General features: G+C 38.2%; 3 protein-coding genes across 3 annotated transcripts; all 3 read left to right on the forward strand.

Moving 5' to 3' along the window:
* Nucleotides 1-309: 309 nt before the first annotated feature.
* Nucleotides 310-5,368, forward strand: LOC144364112 (uncharacterized). The gene is made up of 2 exons (XM_085497052.1): nt 310-4,468; nt 5,340-5,368. Exons 1-2 carry the CDS (start codon nt 310-312, stop codon nt 5,366-5,368), a joined length of 4,188 nt encoding a protein of 1,395 aa, XP_085353178.1.
* Nucleotides 5,369-6,865: 1,497 nt separating this feature from the next.
* On the forward strand, nt 6,866-9,853 carry LOC146750470 (uncharacterized). The gene has a single exon (XM_085497058.1). The coding sequence runs from the start codon at nt 6,866-6,868 to the stop codon at nt 9,851-9,853; it is 2,988 nt and encodes a 995-aa protein (XP_085353184.1).
* Nucleotides 9,854-12,677: 2,824 nt separating this feature from the next.
* Nucleotides 12,678-15,665, forward strand: LOC146750471 (uncharacterized). Its single transcript, XM_085497065.1, has one exon. The coding sequence runs from the start codon at nt 12,678-12,680 to the stop codon at nt 15,663-15,665; it is 2,988 nt and encodes a 995-aa protein (XP_085353191.1).
* The last annotated feature ends 3,586 nt before the right edge of the window (nt 15,666-19,251 follow it).

A 19,251-nucleotide genomic window follows, 5' to 3' on the forward strand; every position in this document is an offset into this window, starting at 1 on the left:
TTTAACTAACTTTTAGAACATTTTACATTACTCACTTAGCAACTGGTGGTTGTTATGCCAACCTTTAGTGCTTTGGTTTGTTTACAATAACAAAGATTGACCTATCAAGTATCAAAGGAAAGGAAAGTCAGAAAAGGCTGTGTATAAAAAAAAGTGCAGTGTTTGGATAAATAATTTGTTTCTAGTTTGTAACATCCTGTTTGGTTTCCTTGTGGTTAAACTAAACAGTGGGTAATTTGTTCTTTGGTAGGTAGGTACCGTAGCTGCATGTTATACTTGTCAGTGTGTGAGTAAAAATAAGTTGTGAGTATGAATGATACAGGGGATGCTGCTGATTTTTCTGGGGGTTCACCACTACTGACTCCCATGCATTCTAATTTGGAAGGGAATTTGAATAAGGGCTTGCAGGATTGGGATCCAAAGCATCAGGATACAGTGAGGCTCAGGCGCGAAGAGCGTGAATATGAATTACAGATGGTTATGCTTAAACAGAAGCTAGAAATGGAAAAATTGGAAGCAGTAAGGATTGCTGAGGAGCAAAAGAGAAGACATGAAGTGGAAATGAAGTTGCGGGATTTAGAATTGGAGAAGTTACGTATGCAAGGTAGGGAGCATAGTACAGATAATAGTACTGTAATTGTAGACAAGGGTCCTAACATTTCTCATTTTAAGGAAGGTGATGATATTAATGTTTATCTAAGAACATTTGAAAAGATTGCAATTGCACATCATTGGCCGCGAGACATGTGGGCTTTGAAATTGGTAGCTCATTTATCGGGTAAAGCACAGGCTGCGTTTTCTAATATGAGTGATAAGGACTCTAATGATTATGATTTAGTTAAAGCAGCTATCTTGCAGAAATATGAGTTGACTGCAGAGAAATACCGGAGCAGCTTTAGAAGTGTAAAGTGGGATGTGAGATGTGAGTCGTTTACCGAATGGGGTGCCAGAATGGAGAATTTGTTGGAGCATTGGTTGGAAGCAGCAGAAGTTGACAGTATGGAGACAATGATAGATCTGTTGTTGAGGGAGCAAATCATAGAGAATTCACCTTATGAATTGAAGATATGGATTCGTGAAAGAGAACCTAAATCAAAAGGTGAGGTCATTAAATTAGCTGAGCAGTATATTGCTGCTCATGGTAAACCTAAAACAGATAAGTCAATGGCATCAAATGGAAAATTTAGAAAATGGCAATCTAATTCTGTTCAACAATCTAATAAGAATAGTCAAGCTAATACATGTTTCAAGTGTGGTAAACCTGGTCATATTACTACAACATGTCCTATGAATCTCAAGCCTAGTTCAAATAGTGGATCAGGCAAGGGTAGTAAAGTATTTTATTGTGCAGGTGAATCTAAGAAAAATGTAGATAAGTGTTTATATGGTAGTTGTATGGATATACATAGGTGCAAGGGACTGCTGAATGGACAGGAAGTGGTAGTTTTACAGGATACAGGTTGTACTCAGACATTGGTAAAGTCAAAGTTTGTATCGAAATGTGCATACTTGTTGGGACAGTATGTGTGTGTTAGACTTGCAGATAGTAGTACAAGGCAAGTACCCATGGCAAGAGTACATTTGAATTGTAAGTTTTATAGAGGAAAATTGGATGTAGGGGTTTTAGATACCTTAGCTGAAGATGTTATCTTGGGTAATGAGGTATATGTAAGTATGACTAAAGATAGTCAAACGAGTACAGCTTATGTTGTCACTAGAGGAAAAAGTAAAGCATTAAAAGAGAAAATTGCTAAGGTAAGGTGTAATGAACAATTAACAGGTGTTCATGCAAGACCAGTGGAGCAACTGCCAGAAAGTGTTGTTGATGTTGGTGATACTAATGACAGCATAGATGATCAAGGTGAGTTAGATAAAGCTGAGGATCATAATGATGAGATTCAGTTACCAGTAAGTGATAATGAAGTATTTGATGTATTCAAATTGAGACGAGAGGAGTTGATAAAGTTACAGCAATCAGATGTAACATTGACAAAGGTCCGTGAAGTAGTAGTGCCAGAAAATATGATAGCAAATAAAGTTTGTTTTTTCTGGAAGGATGGTCTATTATTTCGTCAATGGAGACCCATGAACTCGGAAGCAGCTGAGGTGACTCAGTTAGTGGTCCCGTTAAAGTGTAGAGGTGAGTTGTTAAGGATTGCTCACGATATTCCTTTAGCTGGTCATTTAGGAATAGAGAAGACAAAACAAAGGTTACTGCAGCATTTTTATTGGCCAGGGATATTTTCAGATGTGGCACATTATTGCAGAACGTGTGCTGAATGCCAAAAATCTGCTAAGAGATATGCTCATGAAAAAGTCCCGATGATATCAATGCCAATTGTGGATGTACCATTTCGGAAGGTAGCAATAGATCTGGTAGGGCCTTTACCAAGAAGTAAAAAAGGTAATAAATATATATTGGTGTTGTGTGATTATGCCACTAGATATCCAGAAGCTTTACCAATTCCAAATATGGAAGCTGAAACAGTAGCAGATTGTTTAATTGAGATTTTTAGTCGGGTAGGTATTCCAAACGAGTTACTTAGTGATCAAGGGACAAATTTTATGTCTAAACTTATAAGTGATATGTGTGTTAAGCTACACATTAACAAATTGAAAACTAGTATTTATCATCCACAATGCAATGGGCTTGTTGAGCGGTTCAATGGTACTCTTAAATGTATGTTGCGTCGCTACACAGCAGAACACCCAAAGGTGTGGGATACCTATTTACCATACTTGTTGTTTGCTTACCGAGAAGTTCCACAAGCAAGCACAGGATTTGCTCCATTTGAGTTATTATATGGAAGACATGTAAGAGGACCTCTGGCTGTGTTAAAGGAAGGGTGGACTGGAGATATTCCAGAAGAGGAAAATTTAGCGGAATATGTAATTAACATGAGGGATAAGATTGGGGAGATGATGGAAGTAGTGAAGCAGAATATGGTGGTCGCACAGGCTAAACAGAAAAGATGGTATGATGTGAAAGCTCGTGATAGATCTTTTGATATTGGTGAAAAGGTGCTGGTGTTACTCCCATCAAGAAGTCAGAAGTTACAGGCAGAATGGCAAGGTCCATTTCAAGTTACAAGAAAAATGACAGCTGTAGATTATGAGGTGAATGTTGGTAGTCGAAGGAAAACTTGCCGAGTGTACCATATTAATATGTTGAGGCCTTGGAAGGAGAGGGAAGAGATTGCATGTTTCGTGGATATAGTAGAAGTAGTCAAGGAAGAAAATGATGTATTGGATGCATGTTTCGTCGATATAGTGGATGTGGTCAAGGAAGAAAATGGGGTGTTAGACACAGTAGCAGAAAAGAAAGGTAAGGAAAACTGGAAAGATGTGAAAATATATGAAAATCTGACAGAAGAGCAGCGGGCAGAAGTATTACAGTTACTAGAGCGTTATGGTGACGTGTTTACAGATGCACCAGGGCTGACTGGATTGGTGGAACATGAAGTGGTTACTTGTGAAGACTTTCCCTTACGTCAGAAACCATACAGGTTACCTCAAGCAGTACAGTCCACAGTGAGAGAAGAGTTAGATAAAATGCTGAAATCAGGTATTATTAGACCATCTAAAAGTCCATGGGCAAGTCCTATTGTGTTAGTGGGTAAGAAAGATGGTACAGTTAGGTTCTGTGTAGATTATAGATCTCTTAACAGTGTCACCAAATTTGATGCTTATCCCATGGCACGTGTGGAGGATCTCATAGAAAAGTTTGGTGATGCCTGTTATATTTCTACTTTTGATTTGTCAAAGGGATATTGGCAAATTCTTTTGAGTAAATCTTCCTGTGAGAAATCTGCTTTCATAACTCAATTTGGTCTCTTTGAATTTACAGTGATGCCTTTTGGCATGAAAAATGGTCCAGCAACCCTACAAAGGTTAATAAATCAGATACTGCAAGGTACAAATGAGTATGCTGGTGCATATATGGATGATATAGAGGTACATGATGTTAGCTGGAAAGAGCATTTGTTACATTTGCAGGCTGTACTTGAGCGATTGAGGAATGCAAAGTTGACTGTGAAGCCTAGCAAGTGTTATATTGGTGGGCCACAAGTGTCCTTTGTTGGATATATGGCAGGTAGTGGAGTGATAAGAGCTATGCTGGACAAGGTGCAAGCTGTTAATAATTTTCCAAGACCCAAGACTAAACAAAATGTTAGAGCATTTTTGGGTTTAGTGGGATATTATCGTAAATTCATTCCTAACTTCTCTGAAATTGCTTTTTATTTGACAGAGTTAACAAAGAAGAAGTGTTCAAATCAAGTAATATGGACTGAAGACTGTGAGACATCATTTTGTAAATTGAAGCAAGCATTGACATCTGAACCTGTACTGCATAATCCAGATTATACCAAACCTTTTGTCTTGCAGGTTGACGCTTGTGATCATGGTATTGGTGGGGTGTTAAGTCAAAATAATGACAAAGGAGAAGAACATCCCATAGTATACATCAGTAGGAAGTTGTTGCCTCGTGAAATGAATTATGCGACTAATAATAATAATTATCTAATAATGATTTGAGGCTATGACGTTTAGTTTAGTTATTTGCATAATGATATTGATACATTGTATGGAACATCTCGTGAGTATTTAGACTTAGTTCCAGGCCTAGCAGTTGAGTAATAAACATCTTGGCTACAAGTGCTCCTCTCCAGTGTGTTATTCTCCTCCCGGATCTGGTGACCAATACTCACTTGGTTCACTCTACCTTGAGAAGTCTGTTCTCAGTTTACATATGGTGGCAGCGGTTAAAGAAAAAGGGGGAAGAAATACTACTGAAGAAATAATAATTCTTTGCAAAGTACTGAGGAACTTGAATCTGTGGAAAAGGCCTGTTGAGCTCTATAACATCTAGAACAACCTTCTGTGTACAACACAGTAGAGGGAGAGACTTGTGCATCGCAAGTTGAAGGAAGATGAAATACTACTTTGAGTACTAACTGTACAGAAGAACTGGGATTTGGTGAGTTGTTTTTTCTCTACACTCAACTCAACCAGCTGTGAAGAAATAAACTGCCTGTAATATCAGAATTGCCTGTACATTAAATAGATAACTTGCCTTCAAGAAATGCTGTGAAGTTATCAATGTCAACTATATTTTTATCCAAGTGACAGATCGGGGAATGTAAATTTGCCAGCTGTGTGAAAAGCCGGTTTGAACTGAATTGATTGACAGCTCGTGGAAGCAGTGTACGTTGAAATGGAACATTTTTGATTTGATTGCAACATTGTTTCAGCTCTTCTAGAACTCTTTTTCACTGACTGTAGATTTACTTTTGCAACATTTTAACTAACTTTTAGAACATTTTACATTACTCACTTAGCAACTGGTGGTTGTTATGCCAACCTTTAGTGCTTTGGTTTGTTTACAATAACAAAGATTGACCTATCAAGTATCAAAGGAAAGGAAAGTCAGAAAAGGCTGTGTATAAAAAAAAGTGCAGTGTTTGGATAAATAATTTGTTTCTAGTTTGTAACATCCTGTTTGGTTTCCTTGTGGTTAAACTAAACAGTGGGTAATTTGTTCTTTGGTAGGTAAGTACCGTAGCTGCATGTTATACTTGTCAGTGTGTGAGTAAAAATAAGTTGCGAGTATGAATGATACAGGGGATGCTGCTGATCCTTCTGGGGGTCCACCACTACGGACTCCCATGCATTCTCATTTGGAAGGGAATTTGAATAAGGGCTTGCAGGATTGGGATCCAAAGCATCAGGATACAGTGAGGCTCAGGCGCGAAGAGCGTGAATATGAATTACAGATGGTTATGCTTAAACAGAAGCTAGAAATGGAAAAATTGGAAGCAGTAAGGATTGCTGAGGAGCAAAAGAGAAGACATGAAGTGGAAATGAAGTTGCGGGATTTAGAATTGGAGAAGTTACGTATGCAAGGTAGGGAGCATAGTACAGATAATAGTACTGTAATTGTAGACAAGGGTCCTAACATTTCTCATTTTAAGGAAGGTGATGATATTAATGTTTATCTAAGAACATTTGAAAAGATTGCAATTGCACATCATTGGCCGCGAGACATGTGGGCTTTGAAATTGATAGCTAATTTATCGGATAAAGCACAGGTTGCGTTTTCTAGTATGAGTGATAAGGACTCTAATGATTATGATTTAGTTAAAGCAGCTATCTTGCAGAAATATGAGTTGACTGCAGAGAAATACCGGAGCAGCTTTAGAAGTGTAAAGTGGGATGTGAGATGCGAGTCGTTTACCGAATGGGATGCCAGAATGGAGAATTTGTTGGAGCATTGGTTGGAAGCAGCAGAAGTTGACAGTATGGAGACAATGATAGATCTGTTGTTGAGGGAGCAAATCAAAGAGAATTCACCTTATGAATTGAAGATATGGATTCGTGAAAGAGAACCTAAATCAAAAGGTGAGATCATTAAATTAGCTGAGCAGTATATTGCTGCTCATGGTAAACCTAAAACAAATAAGTCAATGGCATCAAATGGAAAATTTAGAAAATGGCAATCTAATTCTGTTCAACAATCTAATAAGAATAGTCAAGCTAATACATGTTTCAAGTGTGGTAAACCTGGTCATATTACTACAACATGTCCTATGAATCTCAAGCCTAGTTCAAATAGTGGATCAGGCAAGGGTAGTAAAGTATTTTATTGTGCAGGTGAATCTAAGCAAAATGTAGATAAGTGTTTATATGGTAGTTGTATGGATATACATAGGTGCAAGGGCTGCTGAATGGACAGGAAGTGGTAGTTTTACAGGATACAGGTTGTACTCAGACATTGATAAAGTCAAAGTTTGTATCGAAACGTGCATACTTGTTGGGACAGTATGTGTGTGTTAGACTTGCAGATAGTAGTACAAGGCAAGTACCCATGGCAAGAGTACATTTGAATTGTAAGTTTTATAGAGGAAAATTGGATGTAGGGGTTTTAGATACCTTAGCTGAAGATGTTATCTTGGGTAATGAGGTATATGTAAGTATGACTAAAGATAGTCAAAAGAGTACAGCTTATGTTGTCACTAGAGGAAAAAGTAAAGCATTAAAAGAGAAAAATGCTAAGGTAAGGTGTAATGAACAATTAACAGATGTTCATGCAAGACCAGTGGAGCAACTGCCAGAAAGTGTTGTTGATGTTGGTGATACTAATGACAGCATAGATGATCAAGGTGAGTTAGATAAAGTTGAGGATCATAATGATGAGATTCAGTTACCAGTAAGTGATAATGAAGTATTTGATGTATTCAAATTGAGACGAGCCGAGTTGATAAAGTTACAGCAATCAGATGTAACATTGACAAAGGTCCGTGAAGTAGTAGTGCCAGAAAATATGATAGCAAATAAAGTTTGTTTTTTCTGGAAGGATGGTCTATTATTTCGTCAATGGAGGCCCATGAACTCAGCTGAAGCAGCTGAGGTGACTCAGTTAGTGGTCCCGTTAAAGTGTAGAGGTGAGTTGTTAAGGATTGCTCACGATATTCCTTTAGCTGGTCATTTAGGAATAGAGAAGACAAAACAAAGGTTACTGCAGCATTTTTATTGGCCAGGGATATTTTCAGATGTGGCACATTATTGCAGAACGTGTGCTGAATGCCAAAAATCTGCTAAGAGATATGCTCATGAAAAAGTCCCGATGATATCAATGCCAATTGTGGATGTACCATTTCGGAAGGTAGCAATAGATCTGGTAGGACCTTTACCAAGAAGTAAAAAAGGTAATAAATATATATTGGTGTTGTGTGATTATGCCACTAGATATCCAGAAGCTTTACCAATTCCAAATATGGAAGCTGAAACAGTAGCAGATTGTTTAATTGAGATTTTTAGTCGGGTAGGTATTCCAAACGAGTTACTTAGTGATCAAGGGACAAATTTTATGTCTAAACTTATAAGTGATATGTGTGTTAAGCTACACATTAACAAATTGAAAACTAGTATTTATCATCCACAATGCAATGGGCTTGTTGAGCGGTTCAATGGTACTCTTAAATGTATGTTGCGTCGCTACACAGCAGAACACCCAAAGGTGTGGGATACCTATTTACCATACCTGTTGTTTGCTTACCGAGAAGTTCCACAAGCAAGCACAGGATTTGCTCCATTTGAGTTATTATATGGAAGACATGTAAGAGGACCTCTGGCTGTGTTAAAGGAAGGGTGGACTGGAGATATTCCAGAAGAGGAAAATTTAGCGGAATATGTAATTAACATGAGGGATAAGATTGGGGAGATGATGGAAGTAGTGAAGCAGAATATGGTGGTCGCACAGGCTAAACAGAAAAGATGGTATGATGTGAAAGCTCGTGATAGATCTTTTGATATTGGTGAAAAGGTGCTGGTGTTACTCCCATCAAGAAGTCAGAAGTTACAGGCAGAATGGCAAGGTCCATTTCAAGTTACAAGAAAAATGACAGCTGTAGATTATGAGGTGAATGTTGGTAGTCGAAGGAAAACTTGCCGAGTGTACCATATTAATATGTTGAGGCCTTGGAAGGAGAGGGAAGAGATTGCATGTTTCGTGGATATAGTAGAAGTAGTCAAGGAAGAAAATGATGTATTGGATGCATGTTTCGTCGATATAGTGGATGTGGTCAAGGAAGAAAATGGGGTGTTAGACACAGTAGCAGAAAAGAAAGGTAAGGAAAACTGGAAAGATGTGAAAATATATGAAAATCTGACAGAAGAGCAGCGGGCAGAAGTATTACAGTTACTAGAGCGTTATGGTGACGTGTTTACAGATGCACCAGGGCTGACTGGATTGGTGGAACATGAAGTGGTTACTTGTGAAGACTTTCCCTTACGTCAGAAACCATACAGGTTACCTCAAGCAGTACAGTCCACAGTGAGAGAAGAGTTAGATAAAATGCTGAAATCAGGTATTATTAGACCATCTAAAAGTCCATGGGCAAGTCCTATTGTGTTAGTGGGTAAGAAAGATGGTACAGTTAGGTTCTGTGTAGATTATAGATCTCTTAACAGTGTCACCAAATTTGATGTTTATCCCATGGCACGTGTGGAGGATCTCATAGAAAAGTTTGGTGATGCCTGTTATATTTCTACTTTTGATTTGTCAAAGGGATATTGGCAAATTCCTTTGAGTAAATCTTCCTGTGAGAAATCTGCTTTCATAACTCAATTTGGTCTCTTTGAATTTACAGTGATGCCTTTTGGCATGAAAAATGGTCCAGCAACCCTACAAAGGTTAATAAATCAGATACTGCAAGGTACAAATGAGTATGCTGGTGCATATATGGATGATATAGAGGTACATGATGTTAGCTGGAAAGAGCATTTGTTACATTTGCAGGCTGTACTTGAGCGATTGAGGAATGCAAAGTTGACTGTGAAGCCTAGCAAGTGTTATATTGGTGGGCCACAAGTGTCCTTTGCTGGATATATGGCAGGTAGTGGAGTGATAAGAGCTATGCTGGACAAGGTGCAAGCTGTTAATAATTTTCCAAGACCCAAGACTAAGCAAAATGTTAGAGCATTTTTGGGTTTAGTGGGATATTATCGTAAATTCAATCCTAACTTCTCTGAAATTGCTTTTTATTTGACAGAGTTAACAAAGAAGAAGTGTTCAAATCAAGTAATATGGACTGAAGACTGTGAGACATCATTTTGTAAACTGAAGCAAGCATTGACATCTGAACCTGTACTGCATAATCCAGATTATACCAAACCTTTTGTCTTGCAGGTTGACGCTTGTGATCATGGTATTGATGGGGTTTTAAGTCAAAATAATGATAAAGGAGAAGAACATCCCATAGTATACATCAGTAGGAAGTTGTTGCCTCGTGAAATGAATTATGCGACTATCGAGAAGGAATGTTTGGCCATTGTGTGGGCAGTGGAAGCATAATATCCATATTTGTATGGTAGAGCATTTACTGTTCAGAGTGACCATCATCCTTTAAAATGGCTGAATCAATTGCGCGAACGGAACCGTAGACTGATGCGTTGGAGTCTGACCTTGCAAGGGTACCAGATAAATTTCCAACATAAAAAAGGGGTTGAAAATGGCAATGCTGATGGCTTGTCAAGAGCATGGCAGTCAGATGTGGGTTGACTTCCCAAATTAGTTGTCAGCAGTTGTATGAGTGAAGTATGAGTAAAAATAAAAAATGATGAGTGTTGTGTGCGGTTTGGTGCTTCACCTATCACCTAAATATCATGTGCTAGATATTAAGTTTATCCAGGTACTGCAGCACAGCGATATTTTAGAATTGTTTGTTGGTATTTATGGTTATATATTTAACTTGTTATTATTGAGTTCAAAGTATTTTCAAGTGTATCTCAAAGTTTTTTAAAACAGAGTTTTCATCCTCTATAAGGGGAAAGGAATGTAATGATTGGAGGCTATGACGTTTAGTTTAGTTATTTGCATAATGATATTGATACATTGTATGGAACATCTCGTGAGTATTTAGACTTAGTTCCAGGCCTAGCAGTTGAGTAATAAACATCTTGGCTACAAGTGCTCCTCTCCAGTGTGTTATTCTCCTCCCGGATCTGGTGACCAATACTCACTTGGTTCACTCTACCTTGAGAAGTCTGTTCTCAGTTTACATATGGTGGCAGCGGTTAAAGAAAAAGGGGGAAGAAATACTACTGAAGAAATAATAATTCTTTGCAAAGTACTGAGGAACTTGAATCTGTGGAAAAGGCCTGTTGAGCTCTATAACATCTAGAACAACCTTCTGTGTACAACACAGTAGAGGGAGAGACTTGTGCATCGCAAGTTGAAGGAAGATGAAATACTACTTTGAGTACTAACTGTACAGAAGAACTGGGATTTGGTGAGTTGTTTTTTCTCTACACTCAACTCAACCAGCTGTGAAGAAATAAACTGCCTGTGATATCAGAATTGCCTGTACATTAAATAGATAACTTGCCTTCAAGAAATGCTGTGAAGTTATCAATGTCAACTATATTTTTATCCAAGTGACAGATCGGGGAATGTAAATTTGCCAGCTGTGTGAAAAGCCGGTTTGAACTGAATTGATTGACAGCTCGTGGAAGCAGTGTACGTTGAAATGGAACATTTTTGATTTGATTGCAACATTGTTTCAGCTCTTCTAGAACTCTTTTTCACTGACTGTAGATTTACTTTTGCAACATTTTAACTAACTTTTAGAACATTTTACATTACTCACTTAGCAACTGGTGGTTGTTATGCCAACCTTTAGTGCTTTGGTTTGTTTACAATAACAAAGATTGACCTATCAAGTATCAAAGGAAAGGAAAGTCAGAAAAGGCTGTGTATAAAAAAAAGTGCAGTGTTTGGATAAATAATTTGTTTCTAGTTTGTAACATCCTGTTTGGTTTCCTTGTGGTTAAACTAAACAGTGGGTAATTTGTTCTTTGGTAGGTAAGTACCGTAGCTGCATGTTATACTTGTCAGTGTGTGAGTAAAAATAAGTTGCGAGTATGAATGATACAGGGGATGCTGCTGATCCTTCTGGGGGTCCACCACTACGGACTCCCATGCATTCTCATTTGGAAGGGAATTTGAATAAGGGCTTGCAGGATTGGGATCCAAAGCATCAGGATACAGTGAGGCTCAGGCGCGAAGAGCGTGAATATGAATTACAGATGGTTATGCTTAAACAGAAGCTAGAAATGGAAAAATTGGAAGCAGTAAGGATTGCTGAGGAGCAAAAGAGAAGACATGAAGTGGAAATGAAGTTGCGGGATTTAGAATTGGAGAAGTTACGTATGCAAGGTAGGGAGCATAGTACAGATAATAGTACTGTAATTGTAGACAAGGGTCCTAACATTTCTCATTTTAAGGAAGGTGATGATATTAATGTTTATCTAAGAACATTTGAAAAGATTGCAATTGCACATCATTGGCCGCGAGACATGTGGGCTTTGAAATTGATAGCTAATTTATCGGATAAAGCACAGGTTGCGTTTTCTAGTATGAGTGATAAGGACTCTAATGATTATGATTTAGTTAAAGCAGCTATCTTGCAGAAATATGAGTTGACTGCAGAGAAATACCGGAGCAGCTTTAGAAGTGTAAAGTGGGATGTGAGATGCGAGTCGTTTACCGAATGGGATGCCAGAATGGAGAATTTGTTGGAGCATTGGTTGGAAGCAGCAGAAGTTGACAGTATGGAGACAATGATAGATCTGTTGTTGAGGGAGCAAATCAAAGAGAATTCACCTTATGAATTGAAGATATGGATTCGTGAAAGAGAACCTAAATCAAAAGGTGAGATCATTAAATTAGCTGAGCAGTATATTGCTGCTCATGGTAAACCTAAAACAGATAAGTCAATGGCATCAAATGGAAAATTTAGAAAATGGCAATCTAATTCTGTTCAACAATCTAATAAGAATAGTCAAGCTAATACATGTTTCAAGTGTGGTAAACCTGGTCATATTACTACAACATGTCCTATGAATCTCAAGCCTAGTTCAAATAGTGGATCAGGCAAGGGTAGTAAAGTATTTTATTGTGCAGGTGAATCTAAGCAAAATGTAGATAAGTGTTTATATGGTAGTTGTATGGATATACATAGGTGCAAGGGCTGCTGAATGGACAGGAAGTGGTAGTTTTACAGGATACAGGTTGTACTCAGACATTGATAAAGTCAAAGTTTGTATCGAAACGTGCATACTTGTTGGGACAGTATGTGTGTGTTAGACTTGCAGATAGTAGTACAAGGCAAGTACCCATGGCAAGAGTACATTTGAATTGTAAGTTTTATAGAGGAAAATTGGATGTAGGGGTTTTAGATACCTTAGCTGAAGATGTTATCTTGGGTAATGAGGTATATGTAAGTATGACTAAAGATAGTCAAAAGAGTACAGCTTATGTTGTCACTAGAGGAAAAAGTAAAGCATTAAAAGAGAAAAATGCTAAGGTAAGGTGTAATGAACAATTAACAGATGTTCATGCAAGACCAGTGGAGCAACTGCCAGAAAGTGTTGTTGATGTTGGTGATACTAATGACAGCATAGATGATCAAGGTGAGTTAGATAAAGTTGAGGATCATAATGATGAGATTCAGTTACCAGTAAGTGATAATGAAGTATTTGATGTATTCAAATTGAGACGAGCCGAGTTGATAAAGTTACAGCAATCAGATGTAACATTGACAAAGGTCCGTGAAGTAGTAGTGCCAGAAAATATGATAGCAAATAAAGTTTGTTTTTTCTGGAAGGATGGTCTATTATTTCGTCAATGGAGGCCCATGAACTCAGCTGAAGCAGCTGAGGTGACTCAGTTAGTGGTCCCGTTAAAGTGTAGAGGTGAGTTGTTAAGGATTGCTCACGATATTCCTTTAGCTGGTCATTTAGGAATAGAGAAGACAAAACAAAGGTTACTGCAGCATTTTTATTGGCCAGGGATATTTTCAGATGTGGCACATTATTGCAGAACGTGTGCTGAATGCCAAAAATCTGCTAAGAGATATGCTCATGAAAAAGTCCCGATGATATCAATGCCAATTGTGGATGTACCATTTCGGAAGGTAGCAATAGATCTGGTAGGACCTTTACCAAGAAGTAAAAAAGGTAATAAATATATATTGGTGTTGTGTGATTATGCCACTAGATATCCAGAAGCTTTACCAATTCCAAATATGGAAGCTGAAACAGTAGCAGATTGTTTAATTGAGATTTTTAGTCGGGTAGGTATTCCAAACGAGTTACTTAGTGATCAAGGGACAAATTTTATGTCTAAACTTATAAGTGATATGTGTGTTAAGCTACACATTAACAAATTGAAAACTAGTATTTATCATCCACAATGCAATGGGCTTGTTGAGCGGTTCAATGGTACTCTTAAATGTATGTTGCGTCGCTACACAGCAGAACACCCAAAGGTGTGGGATACCTATTTACCATACCTGTTGTTTGCTTACCGAGAAGTTCCACAAGCAAGCACAGGATTTGCTCCATTTGAGTTATTATATGGAAGACATGTAAGAGGACCTCTGGCTGTGTTAAAGGAAGGGTGGACTGGAGATATTCCAGAAGAGGAAAATTTAGCGGAATATGTAATTAACATGAGGGATAAGATTGGGGAGATGATGGAAGTAGTGAAGCAGAATATGGTGGTCGCACAGGCTAAACAGAAAAGATGGTATGATGTGAAAGCTCGTGATAGATCTTTTGATATTGGTGAAAAGGTGCTGGTGTTACTCCCATCAAGAAGTCAGAAGTTACAGGCAGAATGGCAAGGTCCATTTCAAGTTACAAGAAAAATGACAGCTGTAGATTATGAGGTGAATGTTGGTAGTCGAAGGAAAACTTGCCGAGTGTACCATATTAATATGTTGAGGCCTTGGAAGGAGAGGGAAGAGATTGCATGTTTCGTGGATATAGTAGAAGTAGTCAAGGAAGAAAATGATGTATTGGATGCATGTTTCGTCGATATAGTGGATGTGGTCAAGGAAGAAAATGGGGTGTTAGACACAGTAGCAGAAAAGAAAGGTAAGGAAAACTGGAAAGATGTGAAAATATATGAAAATCTGACAGAAGAGCAGCGGGCAGAAGTATTACAGTTACTAGAGCGTTATGGTGACGTGTTTACAGATGCACCAGGGCTGACTGGATTGGTGGAACATGAAGTGGTTACTTGTGAAGACTTTCCCTTACGTCAGAAACCATACAGGTTACCTCAAGCAGTACAGTCCACAGTGAGAGAAGAGTTAGATAAAATGCTGAAATCAGGTATTATTAGACCATCTAAAAGTCCATGGGCAAGTCCTATTGTGTTAGTGGGTAAGAAAGATGGTACAGTTAGGTTCTGTGTAGATTATAGATCTCTTAACAGTGTCACCAAATTTGATGTTTATCCCATGGCACGTGTGGAGGATCTCATAGAAAAGTTTGGTGATGCCTGTTATATTTCTACTTTTGATTTGTCAAAGGGATATTGGCAAATTCCTTTGAGTAAATCTTCCTGTGAGAAATCTGCTTTCATAACTCAATTTGGTCTCTTTGAATTTACAGTGATGCCTTTTGGCATGAAAAATGGTCCAGCAACCCTACAAAGGTTAATAAATCAGATACTGCAAGGTACAAATGAGTATGCTGGTGCATATATGGATGATATAGAGGTACATGATGTTAGCTGGAAAGAGCATTTGTTACATTTGCAGGCTGTACTTGAGCGATTGAGGAATGCAAAGTTGACTGTGAAGCCTAGCAAGTGTTATATTGGTGGGCCACAAGTGTCCTTTGTTGGATATATGGCAGGTAGTGGAGTGATAAGAGCTATGCTGGACAAGGTGCAAGCTGTTAATAATTTTCCAAGACCCAAGACTAAGCAAAATGTTAGAGCATTTTTGGGTTTAGTGGGATATTATCGTAAATTCAATCCTAACTTCTCTGAAATTGCTTTTTATTTGACAGAGTTAACAAAGAAGAAGTGTTCAAATCAAGTAATATGGACTGAAGACTGTGAGACATCATTTTGTAAACTGAAGCAAGCATTGACATCTGAACCTGTACTGCATAATCCAGATTATACCAAACCTTTTGTCTTGCAGGTTGACGCTTGTGATCATGGTATTGATGGGGTTTTAAGTCAAAATAATGATAAAGGAGAAGAACATCCCATAGTATACATCAGTAGGAAGTTGTTGCCTCGTGAAATGAATTATGCGACTATCGAGAAGGAATGTTTGGCCATTGTGTGGGCAGTGGAAGCATAATATCCATATTTGTATGGTAGAGCATTTACTGTTCAGAGTGACCATCATCCTTTAAAATGGCTGAATCAATTGCGCGAACGGAACCGTAGACTGATGCGTTGGAGTCTGACCTTGCAAGGGTACCAGATAAATTTCCAACATAAAAAAGGGGTTGAAAATGGCAATGCTGATGGCTTGTCAAGAGCATGGCAGTCAGATGTGGGTTGACTTCCCAAATTAGTTGTCAGCAGTTGTATGAGTGAAGTATGAGTAAAAATAAAAAATGATGAGTGTTGTGTGCGGTTTGGTGCTTCACCTATCACCTAAATATCATGTGCTAGATATTAAGTTTATCCAGGTACTGCAGCACAGCGATATTTTAGAATTGTTTGTTGGTATTTATGGTTATATATTTAACTTGTTATTATTGAGTTCAAAGTATTTTCAAGTGTATCTCAAAGTTTTTTAAAACAGAGTTTTCATCCTCTATAAGGGGAAAGGAATGTAATGATTGGAGGCTATGACGTTTAGTTTAGTTATTTGCATAATGATATTGATACATTGTATGGAACATCTCGTGAGTATTTAGACTTAGTTCCAGGCCTAGCAGTTGAGTAATAAACATCTTGGCTACAAGTGCTCCTCTCCAGTGTGTTATTCTCCTCCCGGATCTGGTGACCAATACTCACTTGGTTCACTCTACCTTGAGAAGTCTGTTCTCAGTTTACAATTGGGTTGTGCCACTACTACTGTGACCCGCTTCCATGAATGTCCGTACGACTCAGGCTTATGATTTAGCCCGGAACAACAGCATTATTGATGAAGTATCATGAGAATAAAACCAGAACGAAACAATATACATGTACTTAACTCTTATGGTTCACCTCACTTAAATATTAACGTACAGTCTTATTTTCAATTTTATAACACAATTTGATATCTGTTTACAAATCACGAACATCCATGTAGACTCACTAACTTGATTCATCGGTCGATACGTTCCACTTTCTATATATTACAGTGTAATTCGTGTTTGAGAATTCCGATCTCCGGTCGCTAACGAGTTGTAACAGTTGAAAGCAAATGTATTTATTGGGAAGGTTTTTTTTTGTAGATTGTATCAGAGATGAACACGCTATCAAGTCGTCCGTATAACAACACCGTAACAACAGCACAAATACATTTTCTGTCGTGGTGCCGTCTTTTCTGGAGAAAGTGACGAGAGAGTGATATGACATTCAATACAAGGCATGTCACATGTTGTTTTCATCAAATGATCTTTTTCCGACCGCAACATAAAGTCAACCACACGAAGCAATACGATCCATCAAAAAGTACAATCTGTACAAATATATTATTGATCATAAATGTGATTACTAGTATCGGTATACAGTCCGGATCGCATTAATTTCATATAAAGCTTGTTTAGCATATGCCGTCCGATGGGTTTTGATGTTTTATTGTCGCACGCAAAAATACTAGTACGGTGAAATATTTAAGCAATAACCCCCGCCGAAGGCGGGTATACCACGAGATATTGCACAATTCACGACATGTATGCACGAGCCGCAGGCGAGTGCATATATGGAGTGAATTGTGCAATATCAAGTGGTATACCCAACTTCGGCGGGGGTTATTGCTATTATATTATACCAGTATATTGACAATTCGATAAAACTTGTAAAAAAAGAGTTTACTTTCATCTCCTACAAGATCATGATTATGGCCCTTGAACATGAATATTTATAAGAATAGTATGTAGTTGTATGCTGAATGCATAAAAAAATTACATGCGCAACACAGTTCAAATCGAATACAAACTAATTTTTATTCCACATAAAAAAAAACATCCACGTTGAATAGAGCAGCGTAAACACACAAATTAGCATAACAAAGGATGACCTTTCTGACCTTTTACTGGCGCGCAACGCGATTTGAAATACAGGGTCGTGTACAGTTTGGATCATTTAAACAACGGATTTTCCACGTTTTCATTCCGGTTTGTGTACAATTTGGACTGTAATTTGCCCATTGAAAGTACATTTGTGAAATAAACCGGTTTTGTGACTCATCATACTACTTGTAACTGTGGATATTTGACGTTCAGCGGTACGCGGCGGGACGCGGTGTATTACGGCGACCGGCACAGCGACCTCAATTCCAACATCTGACCTGGATACCTTTGGTCTCACCAAAGTTTTGTGACAGTATGACTGACAAGTTTTGTCGTTGTTCTGGGGTAAGTTTGATGGTGTAAGATCGGATTTTCGCATCGTTTTTGTGACACGTACATGATATGCCTTGTCTCAACTCCGGCCGAAAGACTTTGCACGCCGTCGCTCTAGTAATACAGTGGTTGGTGTACACTCGGCACAAATCTGTAGCTTTCGAAATTACCTTCATCATCTCCTGTAATTTATTTACCCATAGTGAAGAATTACAATACCATATATCGTCGTCGAATCCTGCGTTGTCCCGTGTTTTTTGAAACAGATGGCAATTACCCGGGTGCACTGCAATTTTGTCAGCTGCCGCTGCCGGACCGGTGGCATACATTTTTGCCTGTGACTCATAGGTTTTTTTTTTCATTTTTATGTCATTAAATCCCTCAATTATATCTTGTACTTAAAGATCATGTTTTCTTTGTTGGAAGTTCGCAATCCATCTCAAAGTAACAACACTGAGAACATAGCGTTCTGGCGTTCATGTAGCCACCTCACGGTGTTAAGGGACGGTGGTTTAGGTTTGTGTGGCGAACGACAATCACCCAACGACCGACGCTCACAACTTGGATCCCACCATTAACAAAAAGCAATATTATAGTTATATAACTTTTCAGATGTTTTTAATTCAGTATTTTTTTTAATATTCTTCTAAAATTCGACCACTATATTTCTCTAAAAATCAAATAATACTGGTTTTATGTATTTCCGTATTCAACCTGTAGTCAATTCATGTTCCAGGGCCACTTGGTTTAGCCATGGATTGCATATGCAAATTTTGTGTTTGGACCAATCAAATCAATGGATTAACGCCATCAATATACTGGTATAATATAATATTAAATAAAACCTAATTCCATTGTAATACTTTTAGCATTCCATCTAGTCTAGCCATCTAGTCATCTAGTTTTGCCACGAATACTCCTACTTGAAATTGACCGTGGCTTTGTTCTCCGATTAATAACTGTGTGCGTGGCGATAATTGGTGTATAAAATTAGATGTTACGTGTTTTCATTTACTAACAGATACACGCACAAAGCCACACCGCTTTTGTTGTGAACCTGACCACAAACGAATACATAGAACGCGCGAGATATATGGATATCATATAAACAAAGATGGTGACTTTCGCAAATCAACGAGTACAAAATGAGACGTTAACAAGCTTTAATTAGGTATTTTTAGGTGATTGGAAGGTATGGAAGGAGTGACTGGCGGTAATAGACCATTTTCCGTTCACTGCGAGAATCACGTGTTATGCGTGAAATCGAATGTAAAAACAGGACAAACAAAGGTCATAGCGTCGTAGTGGCGTCAAACATCGCGTGGGATTCGACAAACGCGAAGGTATTTGGGGGATATTTCCATGCTTAATAATGTGCTG

The sequence above is a fragment of the Saccoglossus kowalevskii genome, chromosome 1 (genome assembly GCF_978046115.1).
Source record: "Saccoglossus kowalevskii chromosome 1, keSacKowa6.1, whole genome shotgun sequence".
NCBI classification, from domain to species: Eukaryota; Metazoa; Hemichordata; class Enteropneusta; family Harrimaniidae; genus Saccoglossus; species Saccoglossus kowalevskii.

Coding starts and splice junctions, on each gene's coding strand:
- LOC144364112 (XM_085497052.1), top strand. CDS start 310: ATGAATGATACAGGGGATGCTGCTGATTTTTCTGGGGGTTCACCACTA. Junction 4,469..5,339: donor ACATCCCATAGTATACATCA/GTAGGAAGTTGT, acceptor TTACTCACTTAG/CAACTGGTGGTTGTTATGCC.
- LOC146750470 (XM_085497058.1), top strand. CDS start 6,866: ATGGCAAGAGTACATTTGAATTGTAAGTTTTATAGAGGAAAATTGGAT.
- LOC146750471 (XM_085497065.1), top strand. CDS start 12,678: ATGGCAAGAGTACATTTGAATTGTAAGTTTTATAGAGGAAAATTGGAT.